The 19,399-nt window shown below is 39.7% G+C and overlaps 2 protein-coding genes across 2 annotated transcripts in view; one reads left to right on the top strand and one right to left on the bottom strand.

The window, feature by feature from the left end:
* LOC123514291 (proteasome subunit beta type-5-like) overlaps positions 1–3,820 on the bottom strand; it is a 37,413-nt gene extending 33,593 nt beyond the window's left edge. Inside the window, exon 1 of the mRNA XM_045272101.1 lies at positions 3,576–3,820. Coding sequence (XP_045128036.1) covers positions 3,576–3,707 — 132 coding nt within the window. The 5' untranslated portion in view covers positions 3,708–3,820. The remainder of the gene's footprint in view (positions 1–3,575) is intronic.
* A 594-nt stretch (positions 3,821–4,414) lies between these two features.
* LOC123514292 (ATP synthase subunit delta, mitochondrial-like) lies at positions 4,415–8,693 on the top strand. The gene is made up of 4 exons (XM_045272102.1): positions 4,415–4,629; positions 6,595–6,700; positions 7,048–7,240; positions 7,733–8,693. The coding sequence occupies exons 1-4, from the start codon at positions 4,430–4,432 to the stop codon at positions 7,909–7,911; spliced, it is 678 nt and encodes a 225-aa protein (XP_045128037.1). The 5' UTR covers positions 4,415–4,429; the 3' UTR covers positions 7,912–8,693.
* Positions 8,694–19,399: the final 10,706 nt, after the last annotated feature.

Genomic DNA, 19,399 nt, shown 5'->3' with positions numbered 1-19,399 from the left:
ATATTGCAAGATCATCAGAAAAGTGTTACAGTGCTGAAATGCTATTCAATATGTACAGTGATCCCATTAACAAACTATACATGCTCTTCTTGAGGCCACTTTTACAAGATATTCAAAGGACTGTGAAAGCATTTCAAGGTGAAAATACTGACCCTACGAAACTGTTGTCTGATTTGTCAAACCTTGTTACTTCAGTAAGTCATAAAGTGCTAATCCCCACAGCAAGGATCGATCCACTGACATCAGATATTTGTCCTTATGTAGACCGCAGAGCATACTTGGGATATGAATTTGAAAGACTGTGTTTCGCCTCAAAACTCCCTGAAGAAGGAGAACGAAATCTTCGTGAACGTTGTATAGCTTGCGTTACCAGTCTGTGCAGTGAACTCAGAAACAGACTTCCTGATAATGTCAAAATCTTGAAAAAAAATGTCTCTGTTTGCAGTTGACCAATGCCTCAGAGTTGTTAAAGACTCAGTAACAGAGATAGCAGAGGTTTTAGGCTGCGATCCAAAACGGATCGAAAGAACTGATAATCAGTGGCGCAACTTAACAATAGTGAAGTGGCAGGAAACTTCATCAACCGTAAAATTTTGGATTGAGGTGTATTCCTACAAAGACGCTTCTGGGATAAATCCTTACCTTGACCTCTGTGAACTAGCCATCAGTGTACTTTTCAGCCAAATGAACATTATTAAGTCAAAGCTCAGAAATACTTAATATTCGCTCAGTGAATGCGATCTTGGCAGTGAGAAGTGGCCTGCGAAGGCTTGGAAAAACATGCAACACCTATGATTTACACAAGGAAACTATTAAGAAAATCGGCACAATGGCAGCGTATGAATCAAAGACAAGTGAAGCTGGCTCAAGTTCATCATCAACAGCAAGTTCGGCGGAAAAAACTGACGAGGAGGAGGATGACTTAGTCTTTGCTCTGTACTAATTGGTTACCTGGTAAGTATACTACCTATACTGTTTATAGCTATCATTGTTTTTTTTTCCTACTCAAGTCTGGGCAGAGAATGACATTTTAGTGGACTTTTTTTTTCTTTATGGTCATGGTAAAAAAAGAATATGCAATCAGTATGGAAATTTAGAACATTAAGATACTGCTCAACATCTTTTGGTGGATTTTCTTGGGTACATAACGGATTTTGAAAGCCATCCCGGCAGATCTTGGTCACTCACAGTTGGCAACACTGGCTGCGGAGGGGGAGCCAGGAATCGAGGCGAGCGCGTGAGACGCTTTCTGGGGGACAGTGTCCACAGTGTTATTACCACTATTATCAATCACTTACCCAGAACACAAAGCACCTTGTCAGACAATAACACACCTTACTTCTCAACCAATTCAAATATCCAATTTTCCTCTATGCAATACCTCCGCCTACTAAAACATACCTTAACTACAACACTCTCACCATCCCAGTCAAGCACTGAAAAGTGTCAGGTTATACATTTAGGTAAAGACAACACAAACTTTAGCTATGAGATGGAGAGATGTTGGCTAGAGGCAGTAGAGGAGGGAAAGGATTTAGGAGTAGTGATAGACAGGACTATGAAATTTTCAAAGCAATGTTTAGAAGCAAGAAATAGGCCAAATAGGATCCTGGGTTTTATAAATAGCAATGTTAGTTATAAAAGTAAGGAAGTGATGCGTAGCTTATATAATTCCTATGTTAGGCCCCATTTAGAGTACTGCATACAGGCTTGGTCACCCCATTATAGGCAGGATATCAACATGTTAGAAGCAGTTCAGAGAAGAGCAACTAGGATGATACCAGCATTAAAGCACCTGGAGTATAGAGATAGATTAAAGGAATTAAACATGTTTTCATTTGAGAGATGTATAAGAGGGGATATGATAGAGTTATTTAAAATGTTCTCAGATACAAACTACATACATGCAAGATCTTTCTTTACCTTAGAGGAGGGAAGTAGGACTAGAAATCATGGCAGGAAGATTAGAAAGCAAGGCTGCAGGTTAGATATAAGAAAATATTTCTTTAGTCATAGGGTGGTAGACTTCTGGAATGCATTGCCAGAGAGGGTTGTAAATAGCACTAGTTTGACAATATTTAAAAACAGATTAGATAAGCACTTCAATTTATTAGATTTATAATTATGTATAGCGCTGCATGATAGTTTTTATAAGAAATTTACTATAATTAAACAAGACATGATCCCCATGTATGGGGATCACAGATTGTACAGGAATTCGCTGCAGGACTTAGCCCTGTTAATGGGCCAAATATTTAGAATTAGTATATAATGTATTGTGTACTTGTAAGTGTATCTTTAAGTACTGATGACGAGGTCGCTGTGCGCCTGATACAGGATAACCTAGATGGGCCCTGGTGGCCCTTTGTTAGGTATAATTCTAGTTTCTGCCCATACTCACCCCTCCACCCCCCAACAAGCTTGGGGACAGGTGGGAATGCGGGGTTTTGTGTGGGGTACATGAAATGCGTCGGAAATGCATATTTTTTGCGTAAAATGGAAAAAATTCTCATTAAAAAGTCTACGTGATTTTCATTACAAGTTTCATGACGTTGATGAAGCCAACAACAAGCCACGGAGCTCCATCACACTCGGAAATAAGCAGTACACTGACTTGCATTTGTTTATTGCTGGGGTTTGTGGGTAACTAGTGAATAGGATTCTTATTGTGTCTATAGTTCTTTTGTCCAATGACATGCCACCACTTCTTAACACCACAAGCTAAGCCAATGAGAATTTGCTATATGTATTCGAAGGCGGGGCACAGCTGGGCAGACAGGTGCACAGAGATCTGTGTGCGCAGTTGAGCTATGGCCACCAGTGACATTAGTTGTAAAGGTTGCGAATTTGATTACTTTCATTAAGGTATTGTGAGGAGGGGTATTGGTAGAGGTAGGGCATATTGTATGAAGCTATAAGAGAACCATTGTGAGGGGAGGGAAGCTGCCCCAAAGCAAGGATACAGTAGGTTAGGTTTATGTTAGGGTTAGGTTAGTGTTGGGGGGGGTCCGGGGGGGGGCGCAGCCCCCCTGGCTAGGTTTGGTTACGTTACATTAGGTTTATGTTAGGGTTAGGTTAGTGTTGCAGTGGGGGGGCCGGGAGGGCGCAGCTAGGTTAGGTTAGTGTTGTAGGGGGGCGTCTGGGGGGAGCACAGCCCCCCCGGTTAGGTTAGGTTTTAGTCCTTAGATTTTTGGGGATCACCATATCTCGCCTCTTTTGGCTCCTCCCCCAAAAAAAACCCGATTCCCCACGTGCCCCCAAGCTTGTTGGGGGGAAGGGTGGTAATAGAAAGGAATATGTAAGGAGTTGCTGTTCTATAGATTTACCGAATTACCGAAATTTGTAAAATTAGGAAACTTGTAATGAAAATTTAGTAGACTTTTTAATGGGAATTTTTCCAATTTACGCAAAAAATACGCATTTCATGTACCCCACCCAAAACCCCGCATTCCCACCTGTCCCCAAGCTTGTTGGGGGGTGGAAGGGGGAGTATGGGCAGAAACTAGAATTTTACCCTTTGTTAACCTATTATTTATATTATGGGTTTTTTTTTACCAGAGAAACATAAATCTCACCTTAGGCAGCGGCGGCATCATTAGCTGGTACTGGTTAGTGAAGTTCCCTATTTCAGGAAGCGTTGCCTCCTCCTGCACTTCATTCCATTTGTGCTGGTACCTCTCCACGCCGTGCAAAGATTCCAAAGCCATGGTGGACTAGGAAGATGGTGGGAATGGCTCAACAGGACTGGCGGCACCACGATGACTGTTTACTTTTGTTGGCCGCCGCTGTTGCTGTTCACTGCCCGCTGTCTTGTCACTGCCTCTTTGCAACGGCGAGCTTAGATATATATATAATATATATATATATATATATATATATATATATATATATATATATATATATATATATATATATATATATATATATATATATATATATATATATATATATATATATATATATATATATATATATAATCATCATCATCATTCTATTCGTTATTCTGTTTTATCTTATTTTTCCTTTTATTTGTCTTTTTTTTTTCTTTTGCTGTATCATAATCATAAAGGTAGTTACTTTAACTCTATAGATATATAATTTTACTTACTAGATAGGTAGGTAGGTAGATAGGATTTGCGTTCTCTCCTCGCTCGTCATCATCATCATCATCATTATCGTCATAAAGTGCCGGTGCTCCTATAATCTCTATGTACTACCTACCTAGTGTAATTCATTCTGACATTCATTATATCTCACTTAAATATTCCTCATCTAACTACTTCTTTTTAACTTAGAAATGACTACCTAGTTTTCATTGGAGGAGGAGAGGTTACGTACTACTACTACTACCATACCTATAGATAGTGCATCATTTTCGCTACCATCATCATCATTACCATTGAGAGAGTGCACATTATGTTGGAAAATCATGGTTTTATTTATTCTGGTACTTACTTTCTCTATATTCCTATTTTACTATCTTATTACTCAGTTTCAGTGGAAGCAGCTCACTGAAGAATCACCATCATCATCACCATCAGGAGTGCCGGTGCTTCCCCCTGGCTGGTGTTCGAGTAAGCTTAGTCATCCGAGTGCTCCTCGCCAGCCCCTACTCCATTATAAACACACGTAAGCTGCCTACATGTCTTTAGTAATTAATGGTTTCATCTTGCACATGCCACACAGCCAGCGCCTCACTGTGGGTCGTGCATATGTGTGGCTGTGGCTGGGGCGTGGCAGAGGAAGCAGGACAGGCGCTTCCTGATCAGCTGAGCCGGCTGCTCTGCTATGCTGCCAGACAACATCGTTATTTAGGTGTAGACGTGCTGAAGTGTGAAAGGTTCATCACAGACCGTTGGTAGCTGTAGTAAGATACGTGTATGTAGTGGATGGAAGGTTTCAAGAGCTTCCTGCACAACACAATTACTTTGTTAAGGATGCGCTTCTCTCCCTGGCTGGTCGTTTTAGACAGCAGTAGACAAGCAATAATAAGGCCTTTGTCAAATCCCATAGTTGTGTCATATGCGAACGATCATGGTTAAGGGCATTATTATATGAAATAAGTGGCAAAAACAGTCACATTGTGGTGTTTGCATACAAGTTCATTTGATAATCTATTTATAATAATTAGTATTTCACTTCACTTGAAGGATTTTACTCTTGAGAAGCAGGGCGTGTATTAATTAGTTAAACACTTTTCTTTAATTTCAGGTAATGTGTTCATTGGTGATTATTGATTATTTTTTAATAGAATTTTGGGCACTGTCCCCGAGAAACCATCCCGTGCGCTCCCCTTGATTCCCAGCTCCAACTTCACAGCTCCTCCACCCAGCTGATTTGATGTCACATATATGAAGTCATCCTATTGGTTGGAGAGAGAGACAGAGAATATGAAAACAAATAAGGAGAGAGAGAGAATACGGTAACGAATCAGGCAGCGTTTCTCAACCTTTTTACCCTTGCGTAACCCATTGAATACATGACATGTCTCAAGGAACACCTGCGCAAAAACAAAATTATATACCAGATATTTCTCATTTTATGTGACTTCAAATCAGCTGGGTGGAGGAGCTGCGAAGGGGGAGCCGGGAATCAAGGCAAGCGTGCGGGACAGTTTCTCAGGGACAGTGCTGAATTTTGGTGTTTTCTGTATAAATTTTATTGATACACATTATTTGTATATAGAACATAATTCCTGCCCTCTAATTAATATTATAGAAAATAAGTAAATTTTCTTAGTGGTACAGTATAACTCCCTTTTTTTTTTCCCCCCTTCCAAACCTTTGCAAACCCCATTGTATACATATACAATAGTATAAAGTTGCAGGAAAATGTCACCAACCTTTTTATCCCAAACAAGCTTAGGTGGGGTGAGACCAAAACAAGTATTTTCCGAGATTAAACTATCAGAACCATAAAAAAAACATGGCAAATATGTGACCAGAATAACTTAAAACACACCCATAAAGAACACACTGCAATGACAACAACACTAACAATGTATGAAACTTTCATGCTGTCGGGAAATATATTACTACGGTCAGAAAAAAAATCAATACTTTACATATTCTAACTAAGCCATACTTTGAACTTAAATTTACCTAACCTTTATTACCATGCTTTACATAATTTGCCATGTTTTAGGCGATACTGATAATTTACCCAATAGAAAATACTAATTTTTCATCTCATCCCACCAGAAAATTGCATTCCCACAGGTCCTCAAGCTTGTTCTGGATATGGTTAGTGGCATTTTCCTGCCACTTTGTACTATCATATATTGTGAAGGTCTGGAAGAAAATAAGCCATAAAATAAGGTGCTGGAACTATACCGGACCTTTACCAAATTTTCTAAATCCAGTTTACAAGTTTTATTAACAATAAATTTTTTCCAGACAAAATAGGATTTATCTTATTCATTTTTGTAGTGTCATATAATATCTGCAATGACGAAGCTTTCCATTAGCTATTATTTGCCTAAATTTATTTTTTCATGGGACCAACGTGAACAGATGTTACAAAAGCCTGACAAGTTGTTTACTACTAAACATGCATCCAAAAATTATAATCCAAGTATGTGTTTCTCTCCCACAGAATGTTTGCCCGTACAGCACACACACTGGCCCGCCAGGTAGCTCGGGCTGGTACCAGGGCTTACTCTGATGCCCCAATGGCTTTCACCTTTGCCTCCCAGAGCCAGGTCAGTACATCTTGCCTATTTGTCCTTTATGGGGATCACAAAGTTGCTGATTATCAATGTTGTTTTCATTACAATGGCTCCTAATTGGATGTCAGTTGTCACAGATGTTTTATCACATTTTCATGTTTATACTTAAGGATGAGTTTCTTAAGGTTTTCTGCCTGTTGTCACTTTTTGTATTTACCAAATGATCAGGATGAAGGCACTTTAATGACAGGAAGGGTCCATAGCTCCATTAAGTTATGAATAACAACTAAGAAGAATAGAAATCACACAACTTATCCCTTCCAAGTCACAAACTCCTGTGTGTGTATGTATTCAAATGAGCATTATTGTTGCTTGTATAGGTCTTCTACAAAGAGGCCAATGTAAGGCAAGTGGATGTACCTTCCTTCTCTGGGAGCTTTGGTATCCTGCCGTCCCATGTCCCATCCCTGGCCGTACTCAAGCCTGGAGTGCTGACTGTATTTGAGGAAGCTGGCACCAGCAAGAAGTACTTTGTCAGCTCGGGCATTGTTACCATCAATCAGGACTCCTCGGGTATGTTAGGGCTGATGGCTGGCAAATCTTGGAATGTTATGAGATTACAACCAAATCAAGTGAAAAATCTACTTATTTTTGCATGAAAAGTATCACTAATTTTTCATTACCCATTCTTTATTGTGCAAAATATTGGTATCACCTTATTGTTTCTCATTGCACAATTTATATCACCTTATCCCATCCTCTAAGAGGCAAGCAGGAGGTAGCTGAAACCTATTACTTCTGTATCCAAGAAGAGCAAAGTTCAGAGTAATCAAAAATAAAACATAAAAGACTAGAACCACTAGAAATGTTTTATCTCCATTCTTCCATTTTACTCTCTTTCAGAACTCAATTTTTTGCAATAATTTGGATCATCATCCTACTTATAACTTTCCCATTATACAGACTTCTTATGCTATCTGCAATCATTCTGAATGTCACCACTACCCTGACCACCTTCCCCTGATACAGAATTCTTATCTTCTCTCCCCTCTCTCTCCCTCACAGTCCAGGTCTTGGCAGAGGAAGCCGCTGCAGTGGAGGAGCTGGACTTGGCTTCAGCGCGAGACATTCTTTCTAAGGCTCAGTCAGCTGCCTCCACAGCAGCCACTGAAGAGGCTAAGGCTGAGGCGCTCATCACTGTTGAGGTGGCTGAGGAACTGGTCAAGGCTGCTGAGTCTGGTTAACGATTCTAATCACCTTTGCTGTCTTCTGGATAGGGAAGGAGAAGGGGAATCAAGATGGTTATTCTAGTGCTGTGCTGCCATTGGTCCATTCACTTCATCATGTAGTTTCTTTCATATGATGTTTAGTTTATTATAGTCTTTCCTTTGCCTTGTAATCAATGGCAGACCCTGTAAGAGGAATGTTTGCTACTGATTTTATTTATAATGTCAGTTGTAATCATTCCAAATAGCTGTTTACAAACAAAATTTTTTTTTGAGATCTGTATGTTATTTTCTCCTCAACATTGTAGGGAAGTATACTCATAATTTTTCCACAGATACATGTTTAGAAAGTTTTATTGCTGTGATCCATTAAGAATAGAATGAGAAAATGCCTGTAGTTACCATAAAGACATTTAACCAAAATTTTTTGTGGGAAAATAATACTTAGTCTTATGAAGAGTAACACTGGATTTTTTCTGAAGAAAGGGCAACCTACCATAAAAAAACGGTAATAGTGATCATGATGTCAATGTATGAGTACAGAGAGAAGAAAAAGACAAGTAATAAATTATATGAACTGTATGGTAGTAACCAGAAGTGAGGGCTTTTGGCAGCAGCACTTGCTCCTACACACATGCAGCACACAGGTCAGTGCCCAGTGGTGTGTTCTTCATTCCACACAACACCATTGCCATTGGGACAAAGGGATGGGAAAGGCACTTGTGAGTAATACAAAACACCTGACTATGTGGCAGTGTATTGTGCGTGTAAAGTCTGTAAATAAATTAGTAATGTTTGAATGTGTTTTGTGAACATAACCCACTTGAATTTATTTAGTTTTTACTATTTTTCAGTATAATGCTAGGACACTAAGTAATGATGCAATGGTATGTAGCATACCTGAAAGTGAATAGGGTATCACTAATGTGAATGTAATAGAACTAGTGTATTGGTGGTTGAGGTCTGTTTCTCAATTCTCACTTGTTAGTAGTATTGTGTGTGACCTCAGAGAGAGTGATACTCATGTGTGCTGGTATGTGGTGATGGATGTTTAGCTTCTGTTCAGAATGACTGAAGAACCTCATTGTGGCTGATTTCATAAGGTAAATATCAGCCTGGACTGGTTTGTCACTGGCTGAGTGCATGCATCATTCATGGACTGTAACTTAGAAGTCCTTTTATTATTACTCAGTTTGTTCCTGAAGTACTCGTGTAAATGTGGAAGGATTCATGAAAGAATGGTAGGAACTCTGTATTGTTACTGAGGAAAACATTACAGATTTTATTGATCTGTAGCATTTGTTCAGTAAATGTTAACAGGGGTAATATGGTTTTTCTCTATTTTGTATGGTTGTGGTTATCAGAGTAGACATTTTTTTTTTTTAGTAACTACGTAGCTTGCATGGAGTTTATCAACATTTCATCTGCATTTAGTGAGATGCTAAACTTACAAACTATTATTAAACGTGTGATAAACGTAGATGCGTATATAGCCAATGAACTACAACAGTGAACATCTTCCCTTAGAGGCGGTGGCCTAATGGATAAGTTAGTGAGCATGGCATCGGGCAAACGTCCACGCGTAGGTTGGAATCCCACCACGGATCGCTTTGATCAAGGAGGTTATATTGAAGGAAACAGCGCGAGCCTATCCCGCTGCACTAAAAAAGTGAAGCCAGTGGGCGGAGATAATGAGGCGGTGCACGGAGCTTACGATCGTAACTTACACCCAAAACATTGCCCTCTCCCTTAAGCAATGGGAAATTGCCACTTTCTTTTTCATTACTAAAGGAAAACTAAGAAAGAACTGATGGTTCAACTTATGTAAACCACAATATAGTTTCCTAAATATGTAACATAGACCTGTTATTAACGATGTTAATGCAAAACAGCTACAATGTTGAAAGAAATACAGCAGGACGTTTCTGGGAGAAGTTATCGCAAAAAGATTACCTTTTCTCGTTTAATGCATAACACGGAACAAATAGGGAAGTATATATATATATATATATATATATATATATATATATATATATATATATATATATATATATATATATATATATATATAACTTGAAAAACAGGGCGTCTATAGCGTACACGGTACAGGAGAGAGAAGACCCACAAAAGGACGGTTATCTTCATTATATCACTTCACAACGTTTCGGGAAAGTACATATCCCATCTTCAGGTACAAGAGGGGGCTGTAAAACCACACGTAAAATGTAAAAAAAAAAAAAAAATGACCAGACGCAGTGGTCCTGCTACTTGTTCCTCCAACAGGTAAGTGGGAGGGCGACTGGGTTACCAGCATTTATAGGCTCCTACTCACTAGATGGCATTTTTTTTCTTTCTTTTTATTTTTTTTTACGTAGGGAAGAGGGCCAGCCAAGGGCAAAAAAAAAAAAAAGAAATTTAGAAAAAGGCCCACTTGAGCGCTGGCTCTCCAAAGACTTCAAAAAGTGCCAAAACCGTTAGCCAGAATTAGGGGAGCAAATACCTCGATACCTCCCTCTTAAAAGAAGACAAGTTGTAGGAATTCGGAAATACAGATGCAGGGAGGGAGTTCCAGAGTTTACCAGTGAAAGGGATGAATGATTGAGCGTACTGGTTAACTCTGGCATTACAGAGTTGGACAGAATAGGGATGAGAAGAAGAAGAAAGCCTTGTGCAGCGTGGCCGCAGGAGGAGGGGAGGCATGCAGTTAGCAAGATCAGTAGAACAGTTACCATGAAAATAGCGATAAAATATAGAAAGGGATGCAACATTTCAGGGGTGAGAAAGAGACTGAAGACAGTTAGTCAGAGGAGGGAGTTGATGAGACGAAGAGCTTTCGATTCCACCCTATCAAGCAAAGCTGTGTGACTGGAACCCCCAAACATGCGAAGAGTACTCCATACAGGGACGGATAAGGCCCTTATACAGAGTAAGCAGTTGGAGGGCGAGAAAAACTGTCGGAGACGCCTCAGAACACCTAATTTCATAGAAGCTGTTTTAGCAAGAGATGAGATGTGAAGTTTCCAGTTAAGATTATGAGCAAAGGACAGACCGAGGATATTCATTGTGGAAGAGGAGACAGTTGAGTGTCATTGAAGAAGAGGGATAGTTGTCTGGAAGGTTGTGTCGAGTTGATAGATGGAGGAATTGAGTTTTGAGGCATTGAAAACTACTAGATTTTCTCTGCCCCAATCGGAAATCTTAGAAAGATCGGAAGTCAGGCGTTCCGTGGCGTCCCGCGTGATCTGTTGATTTCCTGAAGGGTTGGACGTCTCTGAAAGAACGTGGAAAGATGTAGGGTGGTATCATCAGCGTAGGAGTGGATAGGGCAAGAAGTTTGGTTAAGAAGGTCATTAATGAATAATAGAAAGAGAGTGGGTGACAGGACAGAACCCTGAGGAACACCACTATTAATAGGTTTAGGAGAAGAACAGTAGCCGTCTACCACAGCAGCAATAGAGCGGTCGGAAAGGAAACTTGAGATAAAGTTGCAGAGAGAAGGATAGAAGCCGTAGGAGGGCAGTTTTGAAATCAAAGCTTTATGCCAGACTCTATCAAAAGCTTTTGATATGTCTAACGCAACAGCAAAAGTTTCACCGAAATCTCTAAAAGAGGATGACCAAGACTCAGTAAGGAAAGCCAGAAGATCACCAGTAGAGCGACCTTGACGGAAGCCATACTGGCGATCAGACAGAAGATTGTGAAGTGACAGATGTTTGAGAATCTTCCTATTCAGGATAGATTAAAAACTTTAGACAAGCAAGAGATTAAAGCTATAGGACGGTAGTTTGAGGGGTTAGAACGGTCACCCTTTTTAGGAACAGGCTGAATGTAGGCGAACTTCCAGCAGGAAGGAAAGGTACAAGTCGATAGACAAAGTTGGAAGAGTTTGGCCAGGCAAGGTGCAAGCACAGAAGCACAGTTTTTGAGAACAATAGGAGGGACCCCATCAGGTCCATAAGCCTTCCGAGGGTTTAGGCCAGCAAGGGCATGGAAAACATCATTACGAAGAATTTTGATTGTAGACATGAAATAGTCAGAGGGAGGAGGAGACGGAGGGACAAGCCCAGAATCGTCCAAGGTGGAGTTGTGAGCAAAAGTTTGAGAAAAGAGTTCAGCTTTAGAGACAGAAGAGATGGCAGTGGTGCCATCAGGATGAAATAAAGGAGGGAAAGATGAAGAAGTGAAGTTATTTGAGATGTTTTTTGGCTAGATGCCAGAAGTCACGAGGAGAGTTTGAGTTTAAAAGATTTTGACATTTCCTATTTATGAAAGAGTGTTTGGCAAGTTGAAGAACATGATTCCGGGCAGAGATATAAAATGCATGAGATTCAGGAGATGGAAGGCTCAAGTACCTTTTGTGAACAACCTCTCTATCATGTACGTATAGCACGAGAACAGGCTGAGTTAAACCAAGGTTTAGAAGGTTTAGGTTGAGAAAAAGAATGAGGAATGTACGCCTCCATGCCAGATACTAACACCTCTTTTATGCGTTCAGCACAAAGAGATGGGTCTCTGACACGGAAGCAATAATCATTCCCGGGAAAATCAGCATAATACCTCCTCAGGTCCCCCAACTGGCAGAGGCAAAACGCCAGAGGCACCTTCGCTTTGGGGAATCCTACGAAGGGATTGGAAAAATAGGACAAGATACAGAAATGAGATTGTGATCGGAGGAGCCCAACGGAGATGAAAGAGTGACAGCATAAGCAGAAGGATTAGAGGTAAGGAAGTGATCAAGAATGTTGGGCGTGTCTCCAAGACGGTCAGGAATACGAGTAGGGTGTTGCACCAGTTGCTCTAGGTCATGGAGGATAGCAAAGTTGAAGGCTAGTTCACCAGGGTGGTCAGTGAAGGGAGAGGAAAGCCAAAGCTGGTGGTGAACATTGAAATCTCCAAGAATGGAAATCTCAGCGAAAGGGTAGAGGGACAGAATGTGCTCCACTTTAGAAGTTAAGTAGTCGAAGAAATTACTATAGTCAGAAGAGTTAGGGAGAGATAAACAGCACAGATGAATTTAGTTTGAGAGTGACTGTTAAGTCGTAGCCAGATGGTGGAAAATTCGGAAGACTCAAGAGCGTGGGCACGAGAGAAAGTTAAGTCGTTGCGTACATAGACGCAACATCCAGCTTTGGAATGAAAATGAGAATAGAGAAAGTAGGAGGGAACAGAGAAGGGCTACTGTCAGTTGCCTCAGACAGCTGTGTTTCGGTGAGGAAAAGAAGATGAGGTTTAGTAGAGGAGAGGTGGTGTTCCACAGATTGAAAATTAGACTTAAGACCCCGAATGTTGCAGAAGTTAATGTAGAAAAAGTTGAGGGAGGTGTCAAGGCATTTGTGGTCTTCAACAGGAGAGGTGTCCGACCTGGGGACATTTTGGTCCCTCCCAGAGGGGACTCCGAGGCGTTGTTTATTTTGGGTCTCAATTTTCTTTTAAATTTTGATTTGGAGTGAAGGGTGTATGTGTGGTAAGTGCATGTAGTTTTGTGTGAAGGAGAGCTGTCTTTAGAGGGTAGGCTGTGACTACCCCCTTGAGTTGTGAGACACAAAGGGAAACATTCAACGAGATCACAACTAGCTTTAATGGAAGGTTCACAGCACCTCCTGAACTAGTGCTATTAGATCTCACTTGGAGTAAGTTATTGTTTCGGTAGGTGTCTACTACCTCCTCCATCTAATTGGTTCACTAAGAATTTCCTATCCAATACAAAATATAGTACAAAATTCTAATCTGTCATAGCTAATGCATAAAAAGAGAAAAATTTAAAGGTATGATGTACAACAGTTAGTCTATTACAGAAATATTTTAGCCTGAACGAAATACTCAATGCTAATTGGTTGAAACAAAGTACACGTATATGAACCTACGACTCCTAACTATGCTATAATGACACTATCTCACCAAGTTCGAAAACATTAAAAGAAAATTAATAATTTGGTGGCTATTTCTGTACCATTTAACTCTGGCTTCTCTTTTACAATAAATATAGATTCCGCTATCCTAAGGTCTGAGTTACAATATGCCCTATACTTTATGTTGAAGTCCTGATCAGTAAAAGCATGATTACATTGTAATGCGTGTTCTCTTATATTTGAGAAACTAGGCTCAGTGATACGAGCATTTGTTCTGTACGATACTCCCAAGTGCTCAGAAATTCGAATTTTAAGGTCCCGACAGGTGGAACCAATATACCGTGACATACAGTCCGGACATCTAAAACAATATACAATTATTGAGCACAAAGGAGTAGGAATAGCATCTTTAAATTTAAATAGAGAACCTATGGTATTTTTATTAACAAAAATAAATCTAAAATCAACACTCAGAACATGTTTCTTGAGTAAATGAGACATTGTATTGCGTAAATGGTAACTAAATTGTCCTGAGAAGGGTAATGTAATGTATCTAACTTCTTTGGTTTTATCCTCCACAAAATTGTCAGTGACAAATTTATTTGTGATACACTTCTTAATTTGTTTCTCTATTAGGTCTTTGGGATAACCATTAATATGACATTACATTAATAAGACATTACTTTCATATTAATGGTTATCCCAAAGACCTAATAGAGAAACAAATTAAGAAGTTTATCACAAATAAATTTGTGATAAACTTACCTGTTGGAGGAACAAGTAGCAGGACCACTGTGTCTGGTCATTTTTTTAACATTTCACGTGTGGTTTTACAGCCCCCTTTTGTACCTGAAGATGGGATATGTACTTTCCCGAAACGTTGTGAAGTGGATATAATGAAGATAACCGTCCTTTTGTGGGTATATATATATATATATATATATATATATATATATATATATATATATATATTTCTCTCCTGTACTATATATATATATATATATATATATATATATATATATATATATATATATATATATATATATATATATATATATATATATATATATATATATATATATATATATATATATATATATATATATATATATATATATATATATATATATATATATATATATATATATATATATATATATATATATATATATATATATATATATATATATATATATATATATATATATATATATATATATATATATATATATATATATATATATATATATATATAGAGAGAGAGAGAGAGAGAGAGAGAGAGAGAGAGAGAGAGAGAGAGAGAGAGAGAGAGAGAGAGAGAGAGAGAGAGAGAGAGAGAATTTTGACGTGTTAAGTAATTGCTATACCAAGAAAAATCAACCTTCAGGCCAAAAGTTTCACCTGATATACAGTTTATTTATTCTTCATTTAAATGCACATGTGTACATGTTTACATCTACATGCACATATGTATATTCACATGTGTACATGACCTTTTTTAGTCATACGTTTGCCCCAAAGACACCTTCCCACCTCTCACCTAAGTCCACCAAAGCTGGAAAACACTGTATTATCTCATTTGCATGTATGATTTACCGTCGCGTTACATTAGCACGAAAACGCATCGTTTTCGTCTAAACTCTAGCGCCAATTTTTAGTCAAAATAAGAACTATGATTTCTAATCAACACTTATTTTTTTTTTCTTAAACGGAAGAATGCTATTATCATGATAGAAGAAATTTAAATAAGTTGATGAATATACATTTGTATAGATTTTTTTTTTCTTCTAGCCTAACAATGAAAAGTTCCTCAGTTGTTTGTGTATGTACGTACGTACACTTCCTGGGGAGTGCGAATGTGAAACGCTTTTGAATATTTACAAGGCAACTTCTAAGTAGTTGGCCAAGATGAGCAGTTATGTTATCTGTCAGTGGACAAAACACTCTGAAGAATTTATCATAGAGAGCATTAGAGGTCACCGTTGCCTTTGGGATCACAGAACAGCTGATTACATTATTCTTCTGCAGCTGCTCCCATTTTCATATGAGGTAGCTTTTCCTCACTAGTCTTCTCCACAGGGCTCTGTCCCCCAACCTCCTCTCCACTCAATCCTCTATCCATCAGGTCCTCTCCGATGCAATCCTTCCACCTCTTTGGCCTGCCACGTCGTCTTCTTCCTTCTACTTCCATATCCAATAGTCTTCTGGCGACATACCCTTCTTCTCTCCTTTTGATATGACCGAACCATCGCATTCTCCTTTCTTTGTCACCTCCGTTACTTTGGCTGTTCCTCTTATAAAATTATTTCTCACTTTATCCCTCTTTGTCACACCAAGCATCCACCTTAACATTCTCATCTCAGCAACCTCCAACTTATTCTCCTGTGCTTTCTTTATTAGCCAAGTCTCCGCACCATATAACATTGCGGGTCGAACCACCAATTTGAACACTTTTCCCTTTACTCTGGCACTAATTTTTCGGTCACAGCCCGATTGGATACGGTGAATGATCTACCCATCCAGGCTGCCGTCCGCTGATATATGAGAGCCCAATTTAAGTATCTGAACTCCTTGACACCCTTTAACTTCATATCTTGCATCCATACTTCACTCTCCTGTCGGCCATAAAAATTCAGATACTCCGTCTTCTCCCTACTAATTCTCAAACCTCTCTCTTCCAATGTTCCTCGCCATCTCTCCAACTTTCTCTCTACACCATCTCTACTTTCATCCACCAAGACGATGTCATCCGCGAACAACATGGCCCACGGTGCCTCCTTTCTTCTGAACACTATCATCCATGAGTAGGTTGAACAGATATGGGCTCAGAGAAGATCCCTGGCGCAGATCCACTCTCACACAGAACTCCTCTGTTGTTCCCACGCTGCTCCTTACCATTGTCCTTGAGCCTTCGTACACGTCCTGGATCACTCTCACATACTTCTCTGGTGCTCCTTTCCTTCTCATAGTAGCCCAAACTTCCTGACGTGGTACTCTATCATAAGCTTTTTCAAAATCAATGAAAATAAGGTGTAGCTCTCTTTGTTTCTCCCCATACTTCTCCAGCAGTTGTCTTAGTGCAAAGATTGCATCGGTAGTACAGGGTGTTCCAGAAGTCTTGGGCACATTTTGACATTGAATATCTCGAAAACTATTAAGGATATAAAAACGCATGGTATATTCAGAAAGCTTGTAATCTCAATTTTTTTTTTTTTAATGGAATGTTCAAAGATGTTCAGTGTGAGCACCATTGGTCACACGACACACATCAAGCCGATAGTCCAATTCTTGCCAAACGTGTCCCAGCATTGCGTTGTCGATGGTTGCAACAGCTTCCGTTATTCGGGCCTTCAGCTCATCCACGTCTCTTGGAATGGGAGGCACATGGACCAGTCCTTTCACAAATCCCCACAAAAAGAAATCGCATGTCCAAGAAAGCTGTCTACGGACCATTCTTCTTTGAAAGAGCAACAGTCGATGGTGAGACGTACCTCGACATGCTGGAAAACTGGTTAATGGATAAATTGAGTGAGAAAGAGTCTGATGACTTCATTTTCCAACAGGATGGGGAGCCACCACACTGGAGCCTCAGGGTTAGACAGTTTCTGAACACAACACTGCCAGACAGATGGATTGGACGGTCTGGGCAAGATGATCACGTTCTCATGCCCTGGCCTCCCAGATCTCCAGATCTCACACCCTGCGATTTCTTTTTGTGGGGATTTGTGAAAGGACTGGTCTATGTGCCTCCCATTCCAAGAGACGTGGATGAGCTGAAGGCTCGAACAACGGAAGCTGTTGCAACCATCGACAACGCAATGATGGGACGCGTTTGGCAAGAATTGGACTATCGGCTTGATGTGTGTCGTGTGATCAATAGTTCTCACATTGAACATCTTTGAACATTCCATGAAAAAATTGAGATTACAAGCTTTCTGAATATACCAGATGCGTTTTTATATCCTTAATAGTTTTCGAGATATTCATTGTCAAAATGTGCCCAAGACTTCTGGAACACCCTGTACCTACTTCTCTCCGGCATAAATCCAAATTGTTCATCTCCCACTTATGTTTCTCCCATTACTCTTCTCTCAATTATTCTTTCGTACAGTTTCATTGTATGCGACTGTATTTAATTCCCCTGTAATTTTTACAGTCCTGTATGTCTCCTTTCTCTTTATATATTGGAATAATATCGCTGCATCTCCATGCATTTGGGATTTTCTCCTTCTCATAGATCTTATTTACCAACCAACACAGCCACTCAACTCCTTCCTCTTCTAAACTCTTCCACACCTCTACAGATATGTTATCTGGCCCTGTTGCCTTCCCATCATTCATCCTCCTCAATGCTTGTTTGACTTCCCTTGAAATTGCTGTTGTTCTCCTGACATTTGGTTCCTCATCCTCCATCGCTCCTCTTGGGTTTTCCTCATTCAAAAGTGCCTTGAAATATTCTTTCCGTCGCTCTCTTATTTCTTTGTCATTATTAGAACTCTTCCATCCTTGATATGCGCAAAATCCTTTGTTAACTTCTATCTCTGTCTTTCTAGTGCAAATATCCTCTTCTCGCCTTCCCTGGTTTCTAATTTATCGTACATGTCTTCCCTTGCTCTAGCTTTCGCTTGTGCTACCGACCTCTTCGTTTCTTTATTTGCTTCTCTGTAGGCTCTTTCTGTTTCTTCATTTCCCATTCTATCATATGTTTTCTTTGCCCTAACTTTCTCTCTCACCTCATTATTCCACCACCAAGATTCCTTATCCTGCTGGGGATCCTTGCCTGATGTTTTCCCGAATACTTCTTCCCCTATCTCAATTATGTGCCTGCTGTTTGTTGTCCACCATGTGTCTGGACTCTGGATCTTCATCTTCTACCATTCTGTCCAGCACTTTGATTTTAAACTCCGCTTTTAACTCCTTATCCTTCAACCTCCACCATTTAATTCTTGATGTTCGTTGTTGTCTGCCCCTTCTTTCCTCTTTCATCTCGTAGTCTAGCACGATCAGCCTGTGCTGAGGTGCGACACTCTCGCCATTGATAACCTTAAAATTCTTTATTTCCTTCAGGTTATTTCTCCTACACATTAAGAAATTGATCTGGCTTTTCCTTTCTCCACTGCAATGTCCAAATCTGATTTTCCTGTTTCTTATAAAAAGTATTCAAGATTGCCATGTCGAAAGCCACTGCAAAATCCACCACATTTTTACCTTCTTCATTTCTCTCTCCCACACTCCATCCTCCGTGTATTCTCTCAATAACATTTCTATTTCTTCCCACATGTCCATTTAGATCACCCGCAAGGATGATTCTCTCCTCTTCACCTATCCCAGTGATTTGTGCATCCATCTGTTCCCAAAAATCCACTTTCTCCTCGATTCTACAACCTACTTGTGGTGCGTAGACACTGATGATGTTAATTATGTCTATTCCATACATTAGCTTAATGCTCATTACTCTGTCATTACACCTGTTTACATTCACAATATGTTTCTTCCACTCAGCATCCAATACCACTCCCACACCTCCTCTTCCTTCCTTGTTAGCTCCACTGTAATAGACCTTGTATCCATCTCCCAGTTCTCAGCTGATTACATTATAAGGTGCAATAAAGCCCCGGCTTGCTGGGATGAATGAGGGGCCATGTTTGTTTGCAATC

Source organism: Portunus trituberculatus, chromosome 37, assembly GCF_017591435.1.
Source record: "Portunus trituberculatus isolate SZX2019 chromosome 37, ASM1759143v1, whole genome shotgun sequence".
NCBI classification, from domain to species: Eukaryota; Metazoa; Arthropoda; class Malacostraca; order Decapoda; family Portunidae; genus Portunus; species Portunus trituberculatus.
The sequence above is the reverse complement of the archived record's forward strand: the minus strand, read 5'-3'. Positions and strand labels throughout refer to the sequence as shown.

What these genes read in the sequence shown, in the direction of transcription:
- LOC123514292 (XM_045272102.1), top strand. Translation starts at nt 4,430, where the DNA reads ATGGTTTTATTTATTCTGGTACTTACTTTCTCTATATTCCTATTTTAC. An exon ending in CTACTCCATTATAAACACAC is followed by an intron (nt 4,630 to 6,594) that starts GTAAGCTGCCTA and finishes TCTCTCCCACAG; the next exon opens with AATGTTTGCCCGTACAGCAC. An exon ending in CCTTTGCCTCCCAGAGCCAG is followed by an intron (nt 6,701 to 7,047) that starts GTCAGTACATCT and finishes TTGCTTGTATAG; the next exon opens with GTCTTCTACAAAGAGGCCAA.